General features: G+C 37.7%; 1 protein-coding gene across 2 annotated transcripts; it reads right to left on the bottom strand.

The window, feature by feature from the left end:
- Positions 1-311: 311 nt before the first annotated feature.
- Positions 312-24164, bottom strand: LOC139971673 (phospholipase DDHD1-like). Of its 2 annotated transcripts, none has more exons than XM_071978344.1 (12): positions 23960-24164; positions 21876-22313; positions 20163-20315; positions 19444-19575; positions 18688-18835; positions 17746-17974; positions 16515-16780; positions 13744-13822; positions 12513-12662; positions 9536-9797; positions 8533-8748; positions 312-4313 (listed from the first exon to the last, which is right to left on the bottom strand). In XM_071978344.1, the coding sequence occupies exons 2-12, from the start codon at positions 22294-22296 to the stop codon at positions 4153-4155; spliced, it is 2217 nt and encodes a 738-aa protein (XP_071834445.1). In that variant the 5' UTR covers positions 22297-22313; positions 23960-24164; the 3' UTR covers positions 312-4152. The 2 variants fall into 2 exon arrangements, with proteins under 2 accessions (XP_071834445.1, XP_071834446.1); XM_071978345.1 differs by having other exon boundaries at positions 23956-24164.
- Positions 24165-26077: the final 1913 nt, after the last annotated feature.

Consider the following 26077-nt stretch of genomic DNA (forward strand, 5'->3'; position numbering starts at 1 on the left):
ATATATATATATATTATATTATAAAGAAAAACCATGTTTACTCCAAAAGAAAATATTATTAGAAAAAACCAGAGAAATAAGATATGACTCATAATTGACAAATAAGGAGTAATTTTTTAGAAAATATATTAGAATTTTCGGTCCCCCTGGGACCTTTGTCAGCAATACTTAATTGCATTACTTCGTCAGCAATACTCGACTGCCAAGTATTGCTGACAAAGGTCCCAGGGAGACGGAAAATTCCAATATATACTCTAAAACATTACTCCTTATTTGTCAATTATGAGTCATATCTTATTTCTCTGGTTTTCTCTAATAAAATATATATATATATTTATATACATATATATATATATATATATATATATATATACATATATTAACATATATTAACATATATATACATATATATATACATATACAACTTAACAGGATCTCATAATTGTGGAGTTTCAGCTCTCCTCAAGGTCTTCTCTCCCCTCACTCTCGATTCCCAGATTATGGAAAGACATTTCATGCAAATGGAGGTACAAACGCAAGGAAAAGACAAAAGCCTGAGAACTCATGGTCGACAGTGGCTGACACTGACTGTTAAACACAACAACATACCTAGAACTTAGTGTACTCTTACTGGGTGCAATCAACAAATAGTGTTACTCCACACAAAAAAACCATCAAAGTCAAGGTTAACATCTTGTCAGCCAAATATTTCTAACAGTAACATATCTCTTCAAATAAAACAAATTCAGCTTTCTATAGTAAGGTAAGCTTAACCCAAGGTGTTCCAAAGAGCACTAATCAGGTATTCAATGTTTATCTGAAACACGACAAACAGAAGATAGAATGGTGGTTTTAAACTAGGAACGTCCAAACCACTTACTCAAGGAACCAACAAACACACACATAGCGAGCTCCCTGGTTGTTTAGTTAATTAATGCCGGCAGATATACGGCGCACTGTGACGTCTGGAGATACCTTGCAAGAAGTACAAGTGAGTCGTTCAAGATGCGGGAATTATCTCCCTGAGAGGTGAAAGATATTGATCAATCGAATCACCAGTGGCGGCCCTTTCATATTCTCGAGATCATCATCACCATCATCATCATCACCGTGATGGCTGCCTCTCCCGGTAGCCACACTCAGAGAGATATGATGGCTTGACAACGAACATCTCTTTGTATAAAGGGCAAAGAATCTGACTCGCAAAGGACATGTCTATCATTAACTAGATAAAGTAAGGAAAAGCCCTCTGGCGTTTTATGCAATTTATTGTAAGATCAAGTGAATTTTACCATCCACCTGGCTTTTCAACAAAATTAAGCACAAAAAAATCCTTCATCTGCAGTTAAAGAGGGAATTCTTTGAGATAGAGCATCTTACATGTCACAGAAAAAGAGAGAGAGAGAGAGTATTGAGTCGAAATAATTTGATATTTAACAGCAGGGCGTGTCAAAATTTCAGTTGAAGTTAGTTACTTCAAAGACGTTGGCAGCTTTATGGCAGCCATTGGCCAATTCTCAGTTGCAGCTCAAAGCTTACATACATATATTATCTGAAAGAAGATTGCCAATGATTTAAAAAAAAAACATAATATCTCTAGATTTCTTTACAAAATGAATTTTAAAGATTGCTAGTTGTAAATTATTCCATTAAATCTACAAAATGTTGCTGCCCAGACCTTTCATATATTATATTGTAACCATGTAACCAGAGGACTTGAAAAAATTGTCTTATTAAACTTCTCTTCATTACCTTACACAAACCTTGACCAGCCATATTAATGAAAACTATAGTTATTGATACAAGGAATGCAAATCCTGTAAATTTCCTGAATATAAATATTGTATTTTAGTTCAAGAAATTGCTTTCAAAAGAGACGCACTTCTGGTTATAGGCTTGTTAAAAGCCAAATTTGGCATCTTGATTAAATTCACATAAAGAAACAGACAGATAACATTCAAAATGGTTGTGAATTTTATAACACACTATCCCCCTTCCCTCCCCAACCCCCTGGGGGCAAATTTGTTGCATCTGTCAAATCTGAACATACAATAGTGGATTATAATAGTAGATAAAGCCCCTAGGCTCATTTTGCTAATGAATGGAAATTTCCTCTCAGAGAGGGGCACGTCGTCTAAAGTGAAGGAAGGATCTTTGTCACTTCTTTATCGACGGACAAAAATTGCAGACGTTGAGACGCAATGTTCCTAATAGCTGATGTATAGAGAGGGACACATTTAATATGACATTTAATGCGTAGATGTGGCTCAAGAGGGGTTTGCTTCCTTCACATTTTTCTTTTGTTTTAGCGTAAGACACCTGCCATCTTTATTGGAAGTGGCTGAGACCTGAATGAAGATAGAGCTAGTTGGATGGATATTTCCAAAAGGTTTAAATCCAATTCCAACTGCTACGAACCTTCCCATGTACAACACTGAAGGTAAAGTAAAAAAAAATTATAATGAGACTGAGAAAGAAATAGAAGTTCCTTTCTTCATTTCATAGAACTGCTTCAAAATATTTCCACTAAATTCCGGCAAAGAAAGGAACAGAAAAAAGAAACAGAAGCAAAGGGAGAAATATACTGTAGTGATGAAGTGCCATCTGCATTGTTTTCAGACAGACATGTCCATCCCATTAGTTACGTGACATGAACACATCTCACGTCCAATCCTTTCAATCGCACACTGAAGTCCCAAGATCTTTGTTGAACCAGGCAAACAGCTGATCAACTTTAAGTGTTATATGGTGTGTGTTCATAGATTTGTTAATGATGCAAGCTGCCATTCAATCTGTAAGTATTGGTGTTTTTACATAGATGGTTAATGATGCAAACTGCCATTCTATCTGTAATAAAGTATTGGTGTTTTTACATAGATTTGTTAATGATGCAAACTGCCATTACATCTGTATTAAAGTATTGGTGTTTTTACATAGATGGTTAATGATGCAAACTGCCATTCTATCTGTAATAAAGTATTGGTGTTTTTACATAGATTTGTTAATGATGTCAACTGCCATTAAATCTGTATTAAAGTATTGGAGTTTTTACATAGATGGTTAATGATGCAAACTGCCATTCTATCTGTAATAAAGTATTGGTGTTTTTACATAGATTTGTTAATGATGTCAACTGCCATTAAATCTGTATTAAAGTATTGGTGTCTACATAGATTTACTAATGATGCAAACTGCCATTCACTCTGTAAGTTTTGATGTGTTTACATAGATTTACTAATGATGCAAACTGCCATTCAATCTGTAAGTTTTGATGTGTTTACATAGATTTACTAATGATGCAAACAACCATTCAATCTGTAAATTTTGATGTGTTTACATTAATTTACTAATGATGCAAACTGCAATTCTATCTGTACAAATGCAAATATTAATACCTAATCCTAGAACTACCTTAGTTTCCTAACAGATGTACAGTATCATACATGTAACCTACTTTACTGATATATATATAAGAATCGCGGCCCAAGTAGTGTTCTCATTAACTGTATATAAATACCCAGCAAATTTCCCATCCATTTACAGTGATGCTAAATAATTTGTAAATAAATCGTGTTAGTGAATCTGGCCACAAGGGGAAAATATTTTTATTCTAAACAAACGGCCGACAGCATCAGTACATTTAAACTTTAAGAATCCCCTGTACTGAGACCTAGACGATATTTCTATACTCTAAAGAGAGCAGGCTTCACTAAGGCAACAGTCAAAGCAACACTCCACTACTTGTGTACACAATCTTACTTCCATATTTGCCATGGTAACCAGACTATTGTTATTTACTATAGGTTACATCCCATGGCATTTAATATGCACAGCACACTTGCGGTCTCCTTAAATGGAATGTATCGTCTTAATTGAAATGGCATGTGACATGAATCATGTTAAAGCAGAAAAAACTTGAAGCTCACAAATTAATAGCCACTACACAGCTATGCATCATATCCTTTATAATGACCAGATAAAACCAGAATTTCATCGAAAAAAGACAATTCTACTTAAACCAGGCTTACAGACTGCACTTGACCTTTGCATGAAAGTCTAGTACTCACTTGTCTGTGGTTCCTACAGGACTAATAAGAGCAGCAGCAATACAGGACCAGGAAACAAAGAGATCTACGGACCAGACGATTAATCCTACTTTTCTTGGCTCTCGAGGTAATCTGGGAAGAGTTGAGTCATCACAAAGAGGGCAACATCTAGAGATGTCCAATACGAGGTATGAGATGTCAGAGCCGAGTAGTACAAACTACCGTAGCTGCTCTCCTTCAACTCAAAATCAATCCGCTCGTCCAACTCTGACGAAAAAGAGAGATTAAGAAAATCACGTCTTTGCTAAACAGATGGGGTAATTTTGGGCAGTTAAAGTTCATAAATAAAGTTCAGAAAGTTTTGAATGCTTGAACCCAAAAAAATTTTACTTAAAGAAAAAAAAAACAGTAATTCAGGGGTTTCAATGGTGGAGAAAGGGGTGGGGAGGAGGTGGAAGAAAAGGGGTCGGGATGGCTGGGAGGGATGGTTAGGAAGAATGGGAGAGTGGAAAGGGTATGGATGGAGGTGAGAAATGGGGTGGGAGGGAGGGAGGGAGGGAGGGAGGGAGGGAGGGAGGGAGGGAGGGAGGGAGGGAGGGAGGGAGGGAGGGAGGGAGGGAGGGAGGGAGGGAGGGAGGGAGGGAGGGAGGGAGGGAGGGAGGGAGGGAGGGAGGGAGGGAGGGAGGGAGGGAGGGAGGGAGGGAGGGAGGGAGGGAGGGAGGGAGGGAGGGAGGGAGGGAGGGAGGGAGGGAGGGAGGGAGGGAGGGAGGGAGGGAGGGAGGGAGGGAGGGAGGGAGGGAGGGAGGGAGGGAGGGAGGGAGGGAGGGAGGGAGGGAGGGAGGGAGGGAGGGAGGGAGGGAGGGAGGGAGGGAGGGAGGGAGGGAGGGAGGGAGGGAGGGAGGGAGGGAGGGAGGGAGGGAGGGAGGGAGGGAGGGAGGGAGGGAGGGAGGGAGGGAGGGAGGGAGGGAGGGAGGGAGGGAGGGAGGGAGGGAGGGAGGGAGGGAGGGAGGGAGGGAGGGAGGGAGGGAGGGAGGGAGGGAGGGAGGGAGGGAGGGAGGGAGGGAGGGAGGGACGAATGTAAGACGATTTCTTTTAGGAAAGTTAAAGCTTTGTAAAGCATCCTTTATCTAGGATCCAAAGTGCATCTCAAACAAAGATTGACATAACTCTGAAAAATTGTCACTTTAAAAGCTAAAGCCAATGTGAACCTTAAAGATTCAAAGGTTTGTCCCCTAACAACTCCCTGATCACAGCATCAATCTCTTTCATCATTCAAAGCGTGTATCAGGTCAAAGGTCAAGCAACCCAAGTTCAAGTACATTTGTAGATACTGAGATGTCTATGTAGGAAAATTAGGAACAGCATTTTTGGTCCCAATTAAATCGCTTGTTTAGTATGAGTGCATTTAATTGACTTCAACTATATTGAAATTTAAATCCTCAAAATAAGAAGTTTGAAAATAACTAATACTGCAATATTTCATAAATTGGGACAGCTTTAGTAAACACTGTGCAACAGCCAATCTCATCTAAAATTTCACTTTGCACAGATGTGTCCGTTCCATTAATTAGTGGCCCTGTGAGTTAATTAGGGGCTATGTGAGCTTTATGGCTTAACTCATGTACTTTCGGAGTTACGTATCAACATCATAGATGTTCTGAGGTTAAGCTTGATACAGTTCTTATTTACTTTGATGGATGTATGGCAATCCATAATATCCTATTTGGAGAGTAGATTAGATTTAGATTAGATTAGGTACTGAGAGGAAACGCCACAAATTATCATGTATACACTTGGCACAGAAAGCAGTCTCCATCTATTCAAATTTTTCCTACTAGTTTGTAGTGACAAATTAAAGAACCTTCAGCTAGTTTAAAACTGATAAAAAAAAATGGCTGACTCAATCACCCTGGAGATCTTCCACATATCTTTCACTTTAATATAACAAACGTAGAAGAATGACTGAATGCCACAATTTCATCGTTAAATTTAACCACTTGTTCATATTTGTGCAGTTTGCCAACACCTCTATCCCTTCAATAAGAAAGTGTGTTTGCAGTACTACAGATGAAGGTGCTACATAATGGGAATGACAGAAGAACATTCCAGTTCTCCGAATAAATTATGAGAGAGTCCTCGAGCCCAACGTTAACAATTTTCCATTGATGGTGAAGTGGATGTAAAATGTAACCAAATAACATCTTCTTTTTCATCAATGAAATACAAGTTTTTTTGAAATACCACACTTTCCTGTTTTATCTCGAGTGCTATCAGAATTCGGGACTGATCTTTTCATGACAAAACTTGACTGAAAATGCCTTTTACGAGAACTCTCGAGCATATGTCTTCTTCTGACCTTCGTTGACAAGAATACACTGTGATAGCAAGATAGCTAGTTGAATATGGTAACTTGATGACAAGAAATACCAGAGAAGCCATGCTTCTTCAAATAATACATAGAGGAAACTAGGAAATCCTTCACACATAACTATTAGCAAAGAGCACTATGTACAGTAACAATGACATAGATATGTATAGAATTCATGTGCCATTAAAATGATACGGATCCTCTCCTTCCCATTAAAATGATAGAGTTCCTCTACTTCCCATTATAATGATACGGTTCCTCTACTTCCCATTATAATGATACAGTTTCTGTACTTCCCATTATAATGATAGAGTTCCTCTACTTCCCATTATAATGATACGGTTCCTCTACTTCCCATTATAATGATACAGTTCCTGTACTTCCCATTATAATGATAGAGTTACTCTACTTCCCATTATTATGATAGAGTTCCTCTACTTCCCATTATAATGATATGGTTCCTCTACTTCCCATTATAATGATACAGTTCCTGTACTTCCCATTATAATGATAGAGTTACTCTACTTCCCATTATTATGATAGAGTTCCTCTACTTCCCATTATAATGATACGGTTCCTCTACTTCCCATTATAATGATAGAGTTACTCTACTTCCCATTATCATGATACGGTTCCTCTACTTCCCATTATTATGATATGGTTCCTCTACTTCCCATTATTATGATACAGTTCCTGTACTTCCCATTATAATGATAGAGTTACTCTACTTACCATTATAATGATACGGTTCCTCTACTTCCCATTATAATGAAAGGGATCCTCTACTTCCCATTATAATGATACTTTCCTCTACTTTCCATTATAATGATAGAGTTCCTCTACTTACCATTATAATGATAGGGTTCCTCTACATCCCATTATAATGATAAGGTTCTTCTACTTCCCATTATAATGACAGAGTTCCTCTACTTCCCATTACAATGATAGAGTTCCTCTACTTCCCATAATAATGATAGGGTTCCTCTACTTCCAATTATAATGATATGGATCCTCTACTTCCCTTTATGATATAATTCCTCTACTTCCCATTATAATGATATGGTTCCTCTATTTCCCTTTATAATGATATGATTCCTCTACTTCCCATTATAATGATACAGTAACAACTCACAAGCAATTTTGCCATGATACAAATAAAAATCCCAGCAAAACAATTTTCACAAAACTTTTAGGGAAGAATATTCCAACTTTGAATTCAGGATACAATATCAGGCTAAGGAGATCGTGTTCTGATACACACATATATATATATATATATATATATATATATCTAACCCTTGAGGTGACATACGGGGAATCAGCTCAGGTGACAGCTGAGGGCCTTTATAGAACAATGGGATCATTTACAAATCTTGTGACGGACTGGAAATTAATCACGTATGCACTCGAGAAAGGACTAAATCTGGAGACATCAGAACTGAGCCACAAGTGTCACTCTCATGATGAAATTACAGACGGAGCAATTAAAATTAGAAAACAGATTCTTCTCTGTACCGAATTTGCGCCTGCCTGAGTGAAATGATCAAAGGGATAAGACTTCTCTTGTCATGGACTGATTCCCCTTTGGCATGTTCGAGCTTAGTTTTTTGACACGTCATTACTTAGTTGTAAAGCAATGTAATAAATGCGAGAAGCTATTTCAGTTTCAGGTTTATTTTTAACCGTGTGAGAGAATACGATCTTGACCAGGTGATGATGTTCAAGCGGTGCAGTGACGCAAGAATTTAAGATCGATCTGGATCTCACAACTACGGTGAAGAAATGAAAATAGATTCTATATCTTTGCTCTTGAGGAGAGAACCATTATAGAATTACATCAAATCGGTCTTATTGGCGATTCAAACTTTGAAAGAAAAATTAAATTAAATTTAAAAGACGCTAAGGAACATGGCTAAGTTCTCTTCAAAAAACTTGAATTCTTGGAATCAATTTTAAACTTCCTTTCTTGCACTCTGTCTGCATATGTTTATTAAACCTATCAACTTTTGATCCAAACATGAGATGGAAATGAACTAAGTCCTCAAAGACACCTTTGACCTCTGCAGCAAATAATGAATGAATGGGATGAATAAACAAAGAACTAAAAGAGGTCCCTACCAACTTTCTCTTCACTAGTAAAATCTGATGCAGACCAACTTGGTATTGAATCCAATGTCTTCATAGCATTCTGAAACTCTTCAAGGACATCTGGTTTGGCATCTCTCTCGTCCAGCTGTGAGAACCGGCTACGTAAGCTGAACCTAGATGGAGGTTTGGCCTCATTAGATTTAGAGTCCTTGGCTTCCGACCACGACCATATGCCCCACAGACCACCTGATGGATCAAATTATCAGCAAAATCGATCGATCAATGTTATTTATAAAGCATCTATTGCGAACATTTCTTTAAATTATTGTAAGCCTCGTGGGAGTTAATTAAAGTGCATATGTAGAGGGGAGATAGGTAAGAGAGATGTGAAATAAACATTACCAAAACACACTTCATTCCAAATTATGATAGATAAAATATTTCTTATTTATACGTAGTTAATATTCACCAAGTTAAGATCCTGAACTAACACACAGTGACAGCAGTCCTCAATTAATTTGTAACAAGGGCCAGTGAAAACCATCGGTTGGACAAACGACCAATTAGATAGAAAAACTCATCCATACCCAGATTAGAAATGTACACAGTAGGTAGGTGGGTATAGGATACTCAAGCCTAAGGCCTCATAGGTCTGTATGCTCGAATAATACAAACTTGTGGACTTCTATTTCCTTTCTTGGATTCGAATGAAATTTTTTGTGGGCCCAGATTTAGCCTGTGGGGGACCTATTGAGTACCCCTGCACTATGAGATGTAAATGACCACCTTTCACGGTGTTATGAGGCAAATTTCCTGGCATGCATCTTGCATACAAATATCTATCACCACCAGTGATCGCTATAGTGTGGCCGAGCTTAGCTTACAATAGCAGATGGTCAAATATATTTTCAATGTCAAAAACTTATCTAGAAAGAAACTCAACAGATCTGTAAACTCTTTGAATAATCATTGACCATGAACCTCATGAATAGTCACATTTATATGAGATAAAGTCTCAAAATTTTTAAATTACCCGAGGAAGATTTTCTCTTTCTCTCAGACAGTGAATTGTCTTCATTAGAGTTGGTGCCATCTTCCACAGTGACCGACATTTCCTGTTCTGGACTTGAAGCATTCTCTGTGGCTTTCATCTCCTCTGCAGATTTGGTTGCTTCAGAATAGGGAATCGGTCTCATTGTGTGGTACGAGGGCTGAGGTATGCTCTCAAATCTATGCACGTTGACAGGCTGTATCGTGCAGTAATGCTTCACGATTAAAGGTTCTATCCGATAGGCCTGCAATAAGTATTGAAAGTTATGATCAACCCATGTCCGGAAATATTAAAAATTCAGCCACATATATTGAATCTGATCAAATTTGTTTACAAGTCTTTTTCCCCCGCTACCTTTCCTCCTATCCTGAAGGGATGAGCAAACAGTGGCTTGGGAGCTATATATATTTGTTGTAAGAAAATTACTATAAAGGTTAAAACCTGACAGCTTTGTTTGTCCTGTGGCACTAAATCATCGGAAGTTAGTAATCATATGTGGATCTTACCTTAAAGCAAGTTTTTCAGTCAAATAAAATAAACAATCAATGTTTTTTTGTAAAAAACTGCTAGCCAGATGGACGATATCATGAGATCAAATATGTATGTCACATCCAAAACCTGGGTAAATCTACGACAAGCATTTCATCTTAACATTTCATCAAGAGGTAAGGAAATTAGGAGAAGATTGAACAATAATATATTAACCTTGCTACACACTGATACTGCTGTACTGAACCTTCTCAAGAATGGAAAACCTGTACACAATTTTTCCAGCAAAACAAGATTTAAAGCTGATATTTTCTTTAGGTGAAAATGGAAAAGATCAAAGAAATAAATGGCTTTTTCATTGCTCTTTGCCATCTGTCCAACATGTCCCAGACAGGTTTTCTTTAATTCATATTATATTTATATCATTTTTAGTGACAGTTATATAATGAAAGTGAACATAAGCCTAAATGCACCAATTCCATTCCAACCTCATTCAAGATTCAAAACTTGGCCAAACTAACTTAGCTTCAGCGGTCTAAAACACTCAATTTTTATTATTAGCTTTTACTACCCACTTTTTCTGCATGGCAGGTGCAAATATCAGCACTTGGCATATATGTAACAGGGATATTTTACTTCTTTTTTATGTTTTTAATTCCCTTTTAATCCAGAAAAAACACAAGCACAGACAACCACTGCAAACATATCTAACAGTTTCTTAATATCTCCATCAAAAGAGAATACAAAAATGTAGCAGCAACTGCATTATTGTTTTAACGATTGATTCCTTCCAATAAATGCAAAACACTAAGTTGATTGCTTCCCTCGAGGATATAGATCACTAATAGAGCTATAGAACCTAAAGCATAAACAGGAAGAAGCTTCTCGGGGAAAAAAGGCTTCTAGAAGATAAAAAGTAAATTAAAGAAAATTGATGGAAACCATCGCAATTACGAAGCCAAAGGAAATCAGTAATGTGACATTTCAAAAATAATCCCCACAGTTTGTGAGTCTAAATGGCCAATCCTTATCAGTTCAATCCACCCACGGTTGATGCAAACGCTACGGTATGTGAAGTTTTGTAAACACTCGTGGGAGAGAATGGTTATCTAATCATTATCCTTCACTTTTGTTCAACCATAAAAAATAAAAAGGTTTGAGGTGGGTGGAAATACTCCTCCAAAATGTCACCTATAAGGTTACAGAGATTATTTCTTGGTGGCCAGCCCATATAAAACCATCTAGAAGTTTCGTTGCTGGCATAATTGCTTTGTCTATTATGCCTTTTCTGCAAACTACGAGGAGCAACCGGAGAGTGGGTTGGCGAAAAATATTGTTTAGTGGGTGGAGGGATTTTGCCAGAAGTCAGTTTCCAGAAATCAGTATCTATGGTTTTCTGAGCTTGCTAAAGGCAACCAATTAAGTTTTTTTTAAAACATTAAGTCCATAGTTTAAGGTGGCTTACATGTATTCTGAAGTGTAGGGTGCAGACGGTCGATGTTCGGTCCTCATGGAAGAAGACCCTAAGGGGTGGACCAAACAATTTCCAAACCGCTGATTTATAAGTCTTGAAAATTTACAAAAGGTTAAGAATTGAGCAGTGATTCTTACGGTATTATTCAAAGGAAAACAAACCAGAACCAAGAGTGGATGCCGCTCAGGTTAGTATTAGTAACCACGAGACTGAGGGCGGCATATCACAGAACTAAATCTCCTATGTCAGGATATCGTCTTGAACTCTTTTGTGTTTGCGCACGGTTCTAATTCAACCAAATGTCAGGTTTGAATTCCAACTTGCTAACACTCTCTTTTGAAATATGAAGCTTTGTTGAGTCACATTTATGGTTAACGCTTGCATAAGATTAACAGCAAATGTCACCATTATCTCAGTCAATGAAATTGCCGGCGGGAGCAGAATGCAATATCATTTACATGGTAATTGAAATCTACCTGACGTACAGATCCTTGAGGGATATCTAGAATAATTTGGTAACATACAACAATGCTCCAAATCTACTCTAGTTTTAACTTTTCTGTAACATTTCTAGGTTGAAAACTTACAATCTTCTCGAGACTTACCTTCTTTCTTTCCTCTTTAAATTTCACACATAGAGAATTGGACACATTGTTAATTCATTCACCCAATGTTTCTTTCTATCGTGTTCTTTTTTCTTGGGGGGGGGGTTTCCTCATTCTTCATCTTATACCATGATAGTGATAGAACTATCTAAACGATGGATTTTCTCCTCGTATGAATGGTAAGAAATATCAGAAATATGACCAGCAATTGGTTGAAACCAAAACAAACTACGAAAACAGTCTGTTTTTGTTTCAGCTTTCCTGCAAGGATCAAAACATCACACCCTCTAATCTTTAAGATATTTACCTACATAGGTAGATAAACAGTCTTTTCTACAGTCTTTTCTTCTCTCTTAGGTTTCTGTTAAAAAATATCGAAAGGTGTATTTACCACTGGATCAGAAGGAAAATAAATGTTGAATAATCTTTGGCAGACTCTCTTTGGCAGTAAGTGATCCATGGAACCCCTCTCCTGAGGGCGCACACCTCGTAAAGTTAGAAAGACTCCGAGGGGTGAGCCGACACAAAAGAGATTCTCAACCTGAAAAGAAGAGTTTAAAATGAAAAATTTATCGGACACGACTATTAGAACCCTGACAATCATCTTCAGAAAGAAAGAAGGTGATTAGAAAGTATTAAAACATTTGCAGCATTTAAAAATATACGGATTAGAAAATTAGAATAGGTATAGATCATTAGTGCAACCTTATTATGCATAAAAGTTAATCAGCCTTAATTAGTCTGAATGGAATAATTGGAGGAGAACTAAACAACACATAAAGATGTCATGAAATACAGCTTTTCAAATAGTTTTGGCTTGCTGAAATATGATTAAATAAAAAACCACATGCGATCGGGAAAGCCTTCTAGCATATGAATAACCATGCGGAGGCTAATGCCCCCAGAAATATGAATAACTGGAATATGAATAACCATGCTGAGGGTTAAGCCCACTAAAAAAAACACAAGTGTAAGAATTGTGACGGTAGTCTGACAGCAAATTAAAAGCCAAACAAGATTGTCAAATTGCTATGCAGTTGTAAGAATTCCTAGCAGAAATTAATACATGATAAGTTCTTTGCAATGAAAAAACCATTCCATTATTGATGAAAACAGTTAAGAATACAATAATTTTAACATTGCTGTATCATTACTCTCTACTGAATAAACCATGCATGGATTTTGATTATTTTCAATACTATTAGTGTTTTTAACAAAAAATCAGAATGAGAAGATTGCTAACTTCACTCAGCTACTAGATATTGACTTTGCGAGCCGCTAGAAGTGTAAAGCCTATCAAATTTTGTAGTATCACTAGGCTTAATGGGTAAACAGCATTAAAACACGTTTATTTCATAATTAAGTCGAAGACTTTTACATGGTTGTTATAACAATGGACACTTCATCCAATGCTCATTTTTATTCAGGAATATTATTTTCATTTTTCTGGCTATGCTCTGTTTAACCTTTTCTTAAAGACACACTCTGACTGATATTATGTTTTGTCGATATCGAAATCACACTGATCGACAAAAGATTCACTCCACCTTGTCTCATTAGCGCTGATTAGGTTTGTATCATTGTTTCATATAATGTACTAAAAGTTAACTACAATTACTGACCATAAAATTGAGACTTGAAGTACTGATAGCGACCGCGACCTGGTTGGTGGCTAGGAGCTCATCCTCGAGTCTGGCAACTCTAGAAAGATTAAAAGTAATAGCTTTCAAGTAACGAAAATCCTGGTTTTATTTTGAATTTAATGATTAACATACATAGTGGATTGTTGTTAAATTAACAAACTTAGGGTTATGTAAACTATAGAACAAATCGTAATACTCAATTCACAAGATAGAATTTCAGTTTCAGAGGAAAGGCTTATTTCAGACATTTCAGTTCTGAACAAACTCGGACAAAGATGTTCTAAAAACACATCCATCTCATATTTGTAAAATATGGCAGTTATGATTAAGATCAAATTGCAAGGCAACAATGGACGGCAACATACTCAAAATGAATTGACCTGCAATCAACAAGCAATAAAAGAAGTATTTTAAGAACTTTCCAATTCAAAAAGGAAAATACAGTATTCAGCAGATGCTCTAGACCCTAGGTTCTCAACCTTTTTCTATCCAGGGACCCCTTGAGATAAACTGAAATGTTTGGAGGACCCCCGGACAGTGACCGCCGGCCTGGGGAGGGGTTTAAGGGGAGGGGGTGTCCCCCTCCCCATTTGAAATTTTTTCAATATTTGGGGGTTAGATGCGAAATGGTGCATTATTTTGTGACTTTTGAAGTAACTTTATGTTCAAGAATTTATGTTTAGAAATGCATTTTTTCTGGGCCTGGAATGCAGTTTTCCTAGACCTGCAAGTATTGCTAGGCATAGGCCTACTTGGAAATTCTTCCTTTCAAATGATATATTTCCCAATTAAATTTTAATTTGGAAGCGATGAGTTGTCAGATACAAACTGGTTGATTCTGCATGAGGTCAGGAGAATAATGGGTTTTCTTTGTCAGAGATAGCTGTAAATGGCACCGTTTTTTTGTGTCAAATCCAAGTTTGTTATAACTTTTCCTCCACCAAATTTCAACTCAGTCATCAATTATGTACCACCAGTCTTTTTTACCATACTAGTCTTCCCCCTGGAACCAACCCGCCCTAGTCCTGCGGGACTAGGTGGGCATAGGCAAAAATCTGATTTGATCTGTGCTACTGCCTTTCATCTTTGTTACATCGAAATGAAAAATTGTAAGTGTATATAGTCTTGGAAATTACCAAAGTGGGCTACTATTGAACTCCAGTCCTCGTTCAGTGCATTGCTCAATAGCTTCCTCGTGATTCTGTAATCAAAGTCTTTATTCTTGAGACTTAAAACGCATAATGAATATAACAAACGGAACTCTAAGAAAACATTGGAAAAAATAATATAGCCAACAAATGAAAGAAACCTAGCTCTTGGATTCCAGTCCTTATTCTGCTCAAGAGTCAGTGGCTCCCTTGAGCCTGTACATCAGAGACCAGTTTTTGTACATTTGGCTTCACCTTTGTTACGGCCATCCGTAAGTCATTATGAATTGTGAGTTTGTTCCGGAAGTAGGTTTAATGTGCACAACGGCACTGAAAGTAGATTCTGCCAAGTATGCAGTTGCGAAAGGGATTATTGCTTTCGCCAAAGCGATCTTCGTTAAATTTGGGGCTATCAATGCTCCTTCAGCAATCCAAAATATCTTCTTTTGTTGATCGAGGTTTGAATTTCGATGAGTTCCTCCGCATCAGAAACATCTTCAAGTTTGGCACTAAACGGGTCGAGCACAAAACTATATTCATCTGCATCGGCAATATCTTCAAATCGTTCCAACATCTCAATTCGAAGAGCATTCAAGTGTGTCAATATAACAGTCTTCATTTCTGGTGTAGTGATCTGTCTATGAAAAGTTCTGACAACTCCTGGAACATATATGTAGTCATCCCTTTGTATCTTGTCACTCCAGAGTGAGAGTTTCCTGGTAAAAGCATCGACTGCCTGTTTACATGTTATGATGTTCGCAGATTCTCCCTGCAGCTTCATGTTCAGATTGTTATACTGGTCAAATATGTCGACAAGGTAAGCTAACTTGGTTTGAAAGTCGGCACTCAAAAATGCCTCGGCGTGATCACTCTTGATAACTTGATGACCCGCAGCTCGAATAACCGCGCAAGCGTTCTTCCCCTTGAGAGCCACCTCACTTCTGTATGAGAAACTATATAACTTGTTTTCATCGGGGAACTCACGATTCAACATTTATCGACTTCTGACGATACGGTCTGATCATCAGGGTCCAGGTATTGACGGCTAGCCTAGCCTACATTTCTAGAGGCATACATACTTCTCCCTTCGACTATATCTCTCATTCCATTTTTCACGAACCTCTTCACCTTTCGCGGACCCTTATTTTTTTCCATGGACCCTTATTTTTCACAGACCCCCTGCGGACCCCTTCGCCCTCACGGACCCCCAAATAAATTTCACGGACCCCCTAGGGGTCCGCGGACCCCAGGTTGAGTAACCTGGCTCTAGACTACCAGCAGCTCATTAGCAGACATACCTGGATCTATCCTATATTGCAATAAGACATCAGCACTAGCAGGATATCCTTAGCTTAATCACTAATCATTCACATATGCTTCTGACCACCCGCCCCTTTATTACTGTAAGTATTTTAGGTACAACCTGATGACAGAAAACATGGAGGTGAACCTATTTTGGACACTACAACAGTGTTTCGGTTGAACTATTGTAATACATTGACACACCTTCTACTAACTATTGTAATACATTGACATACCTTCTCCTAACTATTGTAATACATTACCATACCTTCTCCTAACTATTGTAATACATTGACATACCTTCTCCTAGCCTCGTGCAGTTCCTCTGCTAGTCCTTTCTGCTCCTCTGTGACTGTTTCCAAGTCGGGATGAACACGCCTTTCATGAGAGAGATACTGATCGTATAAGTGTATAGGATTCCATCCTGTCAGTATATCGTAAGTGATGACACAGCCTAAAGAATGACCAAAGATTGAGACTTTCCCGTTATTTGGTTCAAATCCCTCATTTCTTGCACAAAATAGACTATACAGTCGATTCAGCTCCCCCTGGAGACCCTTGATAATCTGAGAAGATGAGAAAGAAAGGGGGGGGGAGAAAGAAATGTTGGTTAATTTGATTGTTGTGCTTGTCACAAGGAGAATGTTCTATTGGTTTTTCATGTGAAACATATCAACATTCATGATTGCAGTTAATGAAGGATATGTATGTTATCAATCCTTTCTTCTTAAAAATTTTCCACGGGAATGTTTTTTTTTGCAGCAATTTCCTGAAACAATTAGTCTTGAGCCAATTACCATTGTAATTTATCAAATGTTAGGACAACCCCAATACCTTCAAATCACACAAGACTACCTGATAACCAAGTTATTACAACCGATTCCATCTAGTTCCTGAAGAATTTTGTCACACTGCAACCCTTAAGTAGCACTGAGTCCATTGCAATAACAATTTCTTTATAATCTTAAGTTGAATTGTTTGGCTGTGTAGAATCATGATAATATCATGAGAATATGACTTGGGAAAGAACTACAGAGTGATAGAACACTGGTAGGCAAATGACAGAGTTGTTTATGATAGATGCTGCATGGAGTTATGGCATTACATGGTCCATTCTGTTTTGGTAAACTGCATGCTGGTATGGTAAGTAATTCTCAATGTTACAAATTTATACAACTACAGTACTGTGCATCTCTTCTCTGTAATGTGACAACTGAACAACAATTTAATGTGTATATATGATCAATATATCAAATGCATACATAAGTCAGACAAGAATTATGCCAAAGCTTTGAGATCTATTCATCTACAAAATTTTACCTAGTTCGAACGAACAAGCGAATGAAGGGACGAACGAAGGAATAAATAAATGAAAATTTAGGACTACATTGTACTAGTTTTTATTACTGTACCATTGCAGACTTCAGTTACATTCTGTTAAGGAATCTCCAAAAGGACACTGGGCCTCAGTTATCACATTCTACATGTTCTATTTGGAGTGAACCTTGACATGTCATTTATGGATACTAACCTCTGACCTATATAGTGGGCTGGTGTAGTACATTATATCCATCACAGAGCTATTAAGTACATGTCTGAGTCCCTTCATTTTCTCTGGTGTGATGGTGGCTACAACTCCACTATCCAGCTGTAGAGGTGACCTCCACTCCACCGGGAGAAATTCAGCTCTGTGGACGCAACCTCGACTTAACAGCTCAGGGAAATGCTTCTTTATCACCTTATGTTTGCCTTTGCTGAAGCTAAAAAGGAAAGCAATTGAACACAAGATGGATTTAAAGATAAATGTAGTCCAACACCTGTCCAGTCTATTTCTGGAATTAAGCATTGACATAATAAAGTTGTTCTTTTGCTTTCTAAGTAGCCACGGTTAGCTCCCTCCCGATTGACCTGTGGTGCTGGGACTATTATTGGAATTAAAACTACAGCACTTACTTCAAAACAAAACAAATCAAATCAATACAATAAGATCTTGATGGACTTCATCCAGATGTTTCTTCTAGTGAGCAGAAACATAATTTCTACAACTGGAGACTGCTGCTATGAAAATGATGCGTCATAGTTGCTCAGATCATATTTTTGTACAGAGGTCATATATAAAGTGATACTTCATAGGTTTAAGGCAGAGCTTTCAGCTGTTAATTACAACCTCCTAACTTCTATAGCTATCATGTAGCAATTTCAGCTAAATCATTCATAGAGATTATTTTCTCATAGACTGAAGTATAATTTTGGTTATTTTGGTTAATTGAGTCTAATATTTGACTGTTATATGTCTATTTAATTGCCCTTAATGGCCAAATCTGCACCAATAATGTGAGGTTAAGTAAAAAGCTTTGTGTTGCGTGTGAATGTCACCGAAAACTGGTTAAAATTAATATTTGACAAGGCCCGGTGACAATCTACATCTTGAGTACCAGGAAATGAGAAAGGAGTACACCGTTGTTGTACTCACTCAGCACAGGTCTTTATAATGCTTCGTTTGTCCATGATTTGTCCGACGCCATGAACCACAAATACCAGATGCGATACAGGAGGCGGCTTGTCCTCCAGTGTGGCAATGACTGGGTATCCTCGCAACAACTTATAACCACTTGTTGAAGCTGACAAAATGATGAGCAAGAAATTGAGAAGTAATTTTACACATTCACGCTTTTACATGCACTGTATACCTGGAATTCATCATTGCTGGTACAGTACAACATTAAATACAAACAGTCCATATTTCAGAACAGATACAGCAAGTGTGATCCCTAAAGGTAGGTGGATGTTGCTATGTTACGAATGACAAAGCTTACCTGTCTCCTCTCAATATATGCACTATGATCTACCCGTTCTGCAAACAAAATGGCAAAGCTTTCAGTACTGTGTCCAATTTAACTGGCATCCACCTCACAGCCTATTTTCTCTTCGTTTTAGATGTACAACTCGAAAGTCATTACAGATGTTTCCTAGCATGTTCTATTTCATCCGTTGTACACTTGTTTGATACGTAACCAACACTTTGTTGAGATAAGCAGCTGTATACAATTCATTATATAAACCTAGTTTGCTGTCGACCAGATCCGCATATCTTTCTTGTAACGAATACCAATAATATGAAGCAGTTCTTGCCGACTAAAAAATATCAGTTATTTGGTTCTGAAACAGGGCAGGAGAAAAATTCAAAATAAAAACTGCAAATTGAGAAAGAATATGATAGTGATCTCACCCTTTGAAAACCCTATGGATTGACCTATAGAGCGTGCTAACCGATGGCCAGTGGTATTCCAATATAGGTAGATGTCACCTGCAGAGTACCAATCAACGTGATATTCTCCAACATTGAGGTGATGAACAGTCGCTGAAAGAAATAAAAAAAATATATAAAAACTCTATAGTTACTTCCTGGATTGGACAGTTATGTAGAAGATGAACTTGTGGAACAGCTATCACACAATAACTAACTCTTACTTTCATCAAAACTCACACAACGTTGAAATCATATAAAACGTATTCCAAGATGCCAAAAATACCAGAATGGAAATATATAACAATCAAACTGCACTTTTTCCCTACTATAGTGCCAAATTTTCACCAGCCTTTCATTTCACTTTTTGACATATACTTTCTCACACAAACTGAGTTGGTAGAAAGGTATGCCAGCATTTATTAGCACATGTGCATAAGAGCGTTTATCGAGGCTGTGAGACACCCATACATATTGCATCCGTTCCTCATGATACAAACCATTGTTGTAGCATTTTCTATGGCATCATGTGTTAACCAACTTCTGCTCCACTTATAGGAAGCTAAAAAGTAGGGACACCTCCTAAGAAACATGTCTTAACAATAAAATTATTTTAAATAAAACACCTGTTTTAACATGAAAAGTTTCATAGTACACAGTACTAGTTAGAGCCAGTGGACATTTTGATATAATTAACTTACTAGTTTTAGCACTGATAATCCCATCAGTTTCAATGGTCTGACCTTTGAACTTGTCCATGTGTTCCTTTTCAATCTTCAGAGCTAGTTCTGCCTCCAAGGGTTGCCTGGTGCTCTGATAAAACCAAGTTCCTCTCAATACATCACACTGATCATCTGCAACAACAAAGGGACAACATATAAAGAAGAACAAAAATACAATCAATATACAGAACTTAGGGAATGTTGTAAAGATGGAGTTTGCTATTACAGGGAAAATTCAGTCGTCTGAGAATACCAAATAGTGTTCGGATGACCGAAATCAGCTTTAGAGGTCGGACGGCGGCCGACTAGTTGTTGACATCAAATTCAGATTGCATTGTAACTAAATACAGTCAAATAGGTTAAATGATGGATTGGTATGAACATCCTCCATTGGTGATACTGACATAAATTGCATTGTAACTAAATACAGTCAAATAGGTTAAATGATGGATTGGTATGATCTTCCTCCATTGGTGATACTGACATAAATAAAATAAACATGTTACTAGACCAGCATCGATCTACCTGTTTTACCGGCCCAAAGACAGTATTCTATTCACCAAACCTACACATCTCTCCTACATTGTTCATAATGGTCATTCTCTGTTATGTTACCCCTTTTTTTAGGGAATACCAAATTTAATTTCTGTCAAAAGGTAAGACCTGGTTGTCCAAGGGACAACCCGAAAAATTTGGCTTTTATTACCTTGTCCTATACGATATGAAATTTTCACGAAACGTTATGGCCAGTTCCTGTATGTTTATATGGTGAAGGGCTGGCGGGGGGGGGGGGGGGGGGCTGTAGCAGCTAGAGTGTCTGCCATAAAACCATCAGGTTTTGGGTTGAAACATCCTCACCAGGAACCAGGCTTTCTTGACCATTTACAAATTGTGTTGTGGAGTCTTCCTGGGAAATTTGGTATTCTGTTTTGCAAATTGGGAACTGGTATTAGTTTCTGTTCTTTCGGTGGTGTCGAAACAACTTCGTTCACCATGGCTGCTGCACCACAGTGATGATGGATGGTATGCCATCACCTTCCTCAGTACTTGAGAAAGTGAAATCAGATGCTGAGGTACAATCTTGTCCGTCAAACATGGAACGTCAAAAAGTGTCGCTTGCAGGAGCAGGAATGATGCGGCAAATACAGGCCTTCATCGTAAAATCTCTGAACACTCATCAAAAAGAGTGTGTTCATTCAAAATCACCACATGGATAGGGTTTGAAATGGACTTCTGTTAGCTTCCTAACCCTTGGGAAAATACCTTAAATGTATGTATTTGTATGTATTTTAGATACTCCTGCAAGCAGGAACTCGCGAAGAAGCCATCATTGGCTTACCAAAGCGGCAAGCTGACAAAAGTCAGTCTCTTAGATTCATATTTAATGTCCATGATTATGGATTGTCAACAACTCTGTAACTGGACGACATCCATTAATCTTGGAGTGACTCGAACTCGGGACCTTATGATCGGCGTTAACCACTGAACTAACACTCCCAATACTCCCAAATAAACACTATTAAAAAAACTAACACTCCCAGATCAACCAAAGGACATGATATAAAGCAATCTACTGCCAGTGTATCACTCATATTCCATACAATGACAGGTGCTCAATGATAACAAACTCAAACATTTCAACCTTATATTGCATTAGATTATTTGTACTATTTTCTGGGCAAACACACGTACCAGACCAATAAACTGATGAACATTTCCTGTTCAGGACGTCGACCTCATACAGCCCCCCTCGGACAAGAACCACGTCGTCATCATCTGACAAATCACCAACAGTCACCAGTTTCTGATACTTCCATTCCAACTGACAAGAATCGTAACCTATAAATGGGCTCCACTTCTTTTCAGTGTCTTCCTTGTAAAACCATCTGATTTTTGTGACCGTCAGATTCTCAACGATGCCATCATTCTGTAAGGAACTCCTCCTCTTTCTGAAATCCGACCGGTCGACGTCAAATGAGGATGTCGGAGATTGCTGGTCAGAGTTCAAATTGTTAGATGGACTCTCAAAATAAAATGGAACAACCTCTCCATCGCTGGAAATATTTATAGGCTCATCAGCTCTCAGGGGCTCTCCCACTTCCTCTAAATTCATGATGATGATGTTTTATCCTAAGAAGAAAGAGAAGATTTTCAAATATTCAGGAATTATGTCACATATTACTTGAAAAGGGCCAGAGAACATTGTTGAAAGCAGAAAATTTCCACATGAACCCAAGTGCACATTTTCTGTGCTTACAGTTTATGTATGTTAAAACCCTGCAAGAAATATCCCATATTCATTAGAGGTCAACAGAAAAAGCTGATATCCGGGAAAATACACTCAGTAATTCCAAACTACGTAATAAGTATATAGCAAATTAACATAGGAATGTAAGTAATTGGAATGTTAGAAAATTGATTCCTTAGATCTGCAATGTGTAAATATATCACTGGCAACTTCTGAAGCTTTGGGGCAATGACTTGATAGCTGACAGAACGTACAGACACTCCTACAATAAATGCCTTGTCTTTTTTGAACACCTTGGTCAAGTTGACAAGAACCCACAAAGCATCAAACTGGTAGACATACTGTAGCAAGGAACAACTGCTGGTTTGGGCCAGCAGGGAACACCTTTTGCAGTAAAACTTGCTCCATACATGAGAGTGATTCACACAGGAAGAATCAACATTGAGAACATGAGTTTAAGCATAGCCACTAAAATAAAAGGCGTAAAGTCAATACATAGACTTTATCGAAAATGAAGAACATAAGACTTCAGATGGTTATGAGCAAAAGTTACTTGACTGAACTTATCAACATTAGGTATGATCACTTACATTGGTCTTGTTGAATGTTGCCATGTTGAAAATGATCAAACATGCATGTATGTCTCAACTATGATACATTGATGTGTTTAAACCATGTACATAAAGTGTTTCCCTAGGCACACAAAACGTCTTGATTCAAACTGTAAAAGTTGTGTTTGAAAATCAAATCAACGTTACTCATGTTCACACTTCATAAATGGTACTAGGCTATCATACTTGAGTATAATCAATATTACCTTACATACATCTTAGTTTGTCTTAATATACCTCCCTCAGGATCTAGGAATAATGTTGATGGTCAGAAATGTTAAAAGAATTTATGTTTAAAACCTTTCAGCGATGCTAGCATGCTACACTTTTGTGGCAACGTTGTGTACCTTTTTAGTGCTATAATCCCTTGAAGATTCTGTTTATCTCATTTACTATATTTACCAGTTTGCATTGTCAATGACACAGCCAGTTTGTACATTAAATGAGACAAAATTTGTACATAGCCTACATAACAAAAACATCATTTAAACACCTGTGTTATGTAGGTGACTTTCAGTTTTGTTGGTATTTTAATTCCAATTGGTACCAATTATTGTCCATATTTGGTTTCCCTCAAAATGATTGCTCCAACTACGTCAAAAGGCCATAGCCTAGACCTAACTTGAAGTCTCGAGTTGAGCCTAATGACTTTGGCAATAGTAAGTGATTCATCCAAATAAGTCCTACCGACAAGGTCGTGACAGGTCAAACTTTCGTCCTAAAATAAGGGTAAGTTCGGATGGCTCAAGGCTATGCTTATCGTTCATGACAAGTGCAAAACAACCTAGCTACCATGGAACTGGACAATTACGTTAGCCTAAATTTACGAATAGCTTAGGTCTACCTGATAGTGATACTCTAGTCTAGGGAGTAGGGATGCCAAATAACTACTTTGACTGGCTACACAAAATACCTACTATCCTATCATTCGAAAGCTGCACATTCGACCCTTCGAACCACAAACCTCTGAAACGACAGGGTAATAATATGCATATGAAGTTAATTGACTAGTACTAGTAGTAGTAGGTGTCGGGAGTTTGCCGTTTGTGTGAAAGTGACTGTCATATGCTATCTCAAGATGACCTGCTCCGTGCTTCAGTTTCCGTACGAACGTTTCAGTTACACAGAAACTCAACACTGTTTTCAGTAACAAAGTTGATATGATTGCGCAATCGACAGTAAGCTATCGAGATATGGAACGCCGAAAGGATAAGTTTTTGTTTGCAATGCACAAAATTCAAATCTAAAATGACTTACACGATGATGTACTAAAAGCATAAATTATGTACTTAATTTACGCGATGATTTACTAAATATATAAGCTTTTGCTCTACAAATATACGGTGATGGAATACATGCAATCATCTGATTTAACTCACAGAATGACGTACTAACAGTATAATATTAATGTTTATGCATACTAAACATGTTCGCGGATGGAGGGTACTAATTTTATACGAAGACGTACTAACTTTACAGGATGTACTAAATTTACACGACGAGGTGCCGAAATTAACAACGATGTACCAAAAATATACGATTATGTACCACAGTGAAACAGTGAATAAAATGAGAGATATGCCTGTATGGGTAACTGAACGATTGCGCATCGTTAATTCTTGTGCAGATGCAGTACAGCTATGCAACACTAAATATTTAATTACAATGTGTTCAAATGTAATTGTTGTCATTTATTTAGTTTCTTCCTCTCAGTTTTTGGCACTACGTGGCTATAGCGGTATTAAATTAGTATACATTATACACATTCAAAAGCTATTCTATGCTGGAATGGCATCTTGTAGTCCATAGGTTCTCAACTGTGACGTTTCCCATCCACTGACCTATACAATGAAATTGAACATATTCCCTTCATATGCACTTGTCATGAAAAAAAAAGAGTAAAATGAACTGGTGCTCACCCTCATCCACCAGATGGGGAAATTAGTGGTCAGGTGGCGGTCCAGGAAGCTGGAGTAAGCCTACATAGGAAAAGCTCCACATCTTGTTCCTGATAATCTGAATAGTCGTCGAAAGAGGCAGTTTCATAGTATCAGCCTGCAGTGTTCATCACGCGGGTACGAAATAGTATACGTGATCACTGTCGGTAAACTTTAAGGAGAAGCAGACGCAACCATCATCATTAACTTAATTCAATTAAATGATTATCGACACAGCACAGAACTTAATTTTTGACTAGATTTGGAAGCCTATTTGAATTGCTTCTGAAAAATGCCCTTAGAGCGTAGAGTTTAGTAAGTCTAAAAACCAACATCACAGAGCTACTTGATACTGTGCTTCAACATTGGTCAGCTTTCTTTGGTTTGTTTAGAACTTATATGTCATATGAGCTTTTGGGGTGGGTGGAGGTGGGGGGGGGGGTTAATGCTGGACTAGAGACTTCAGTAAATCTAATAAAGGATATACACAGCCATTTTGATCCAGGTTTTCTTCATACATTGCTGATATTTTCTTTAGTTGAGGTGGGATTTGCAACTGATTCAGTAATGAAATTTGTAAGATTTTTATTTTGATAATTTTGATATGAAAAGAAAGGGCATGAAACGAAACGATTTAACTATGGTAACTATAGCACTTTTAACTATGTAACTATTGGCATTGCATTGGCAATGGCATTTAACACATTTAATTATTGCCACTATGACATCACACATGGACTAAATGCTATAGCCACCTGACAAAACTTTACAACATGATATCTTCATCAAGTGCTGATCCAGGGGGATGTGGGATGTTACAACTCTCCCACCACACCCCCCCCCCTCCCCCTTCAACCACACGTCACAATGAAATAACTTGAAATTATTATACACAAACTGTACACCGAATTATATACATAATTTCTAGACTAAATATGCCCAGAAAAGTATACCATTTCCAGTCTATATTAACTTGTTTGTGTGTTACATATAGGAGTAGACCATTACTATAATCAGGGTCTCACACCCTCCTTCTTATAATCTTGGATACGCCTCTGTTCTAGAGAGAGCAACATATTATCTGTTTATGGGGCTGTT

The sequence above is a fragment of the Apostichopus japonicus genome, chromosome 8 (genome assembly GCF_037975245.1).
Source record: "Apostichopus japonicus isolate 1M-3 chromosome 8, ASM3797524v1, whole genome shotgun sequence".
NCBI lineage: Eukaryota > Metazoa > Echinodermata > Holothuroidea > Aspidochirotida > Stichopodidae > Apostichopus > Apostichopus japonicus.

What these genes read in the sequence shown, in the direction of transcription:
- LOC139971673 (XM_071978344.1), bottom strand. Translation starts at nt 22,296, where the DNA reads ATGAATTTAGAGGAAGTGGGAGAGCCCCTGAGAGCTGATGAGCCTATA. An exon ending in TTCATCAGTTTATTGGTCTG is followed by an intron (nt 20,316 to 21,875) that starts GTACGTGTGTTT and finishes TTGTTGTTGCAG; the next exon opens with ATGATCAGTGTGATGTATTG. An exon ending in ATTTTCCTTCTGATCCAGTG is followed by an intron (nt 9,798 to 12,512) that starts GTAAATACACCT and finishes TACTTATTGCAG; the next exon opens with GCCTATCGGATAGAACCTTT.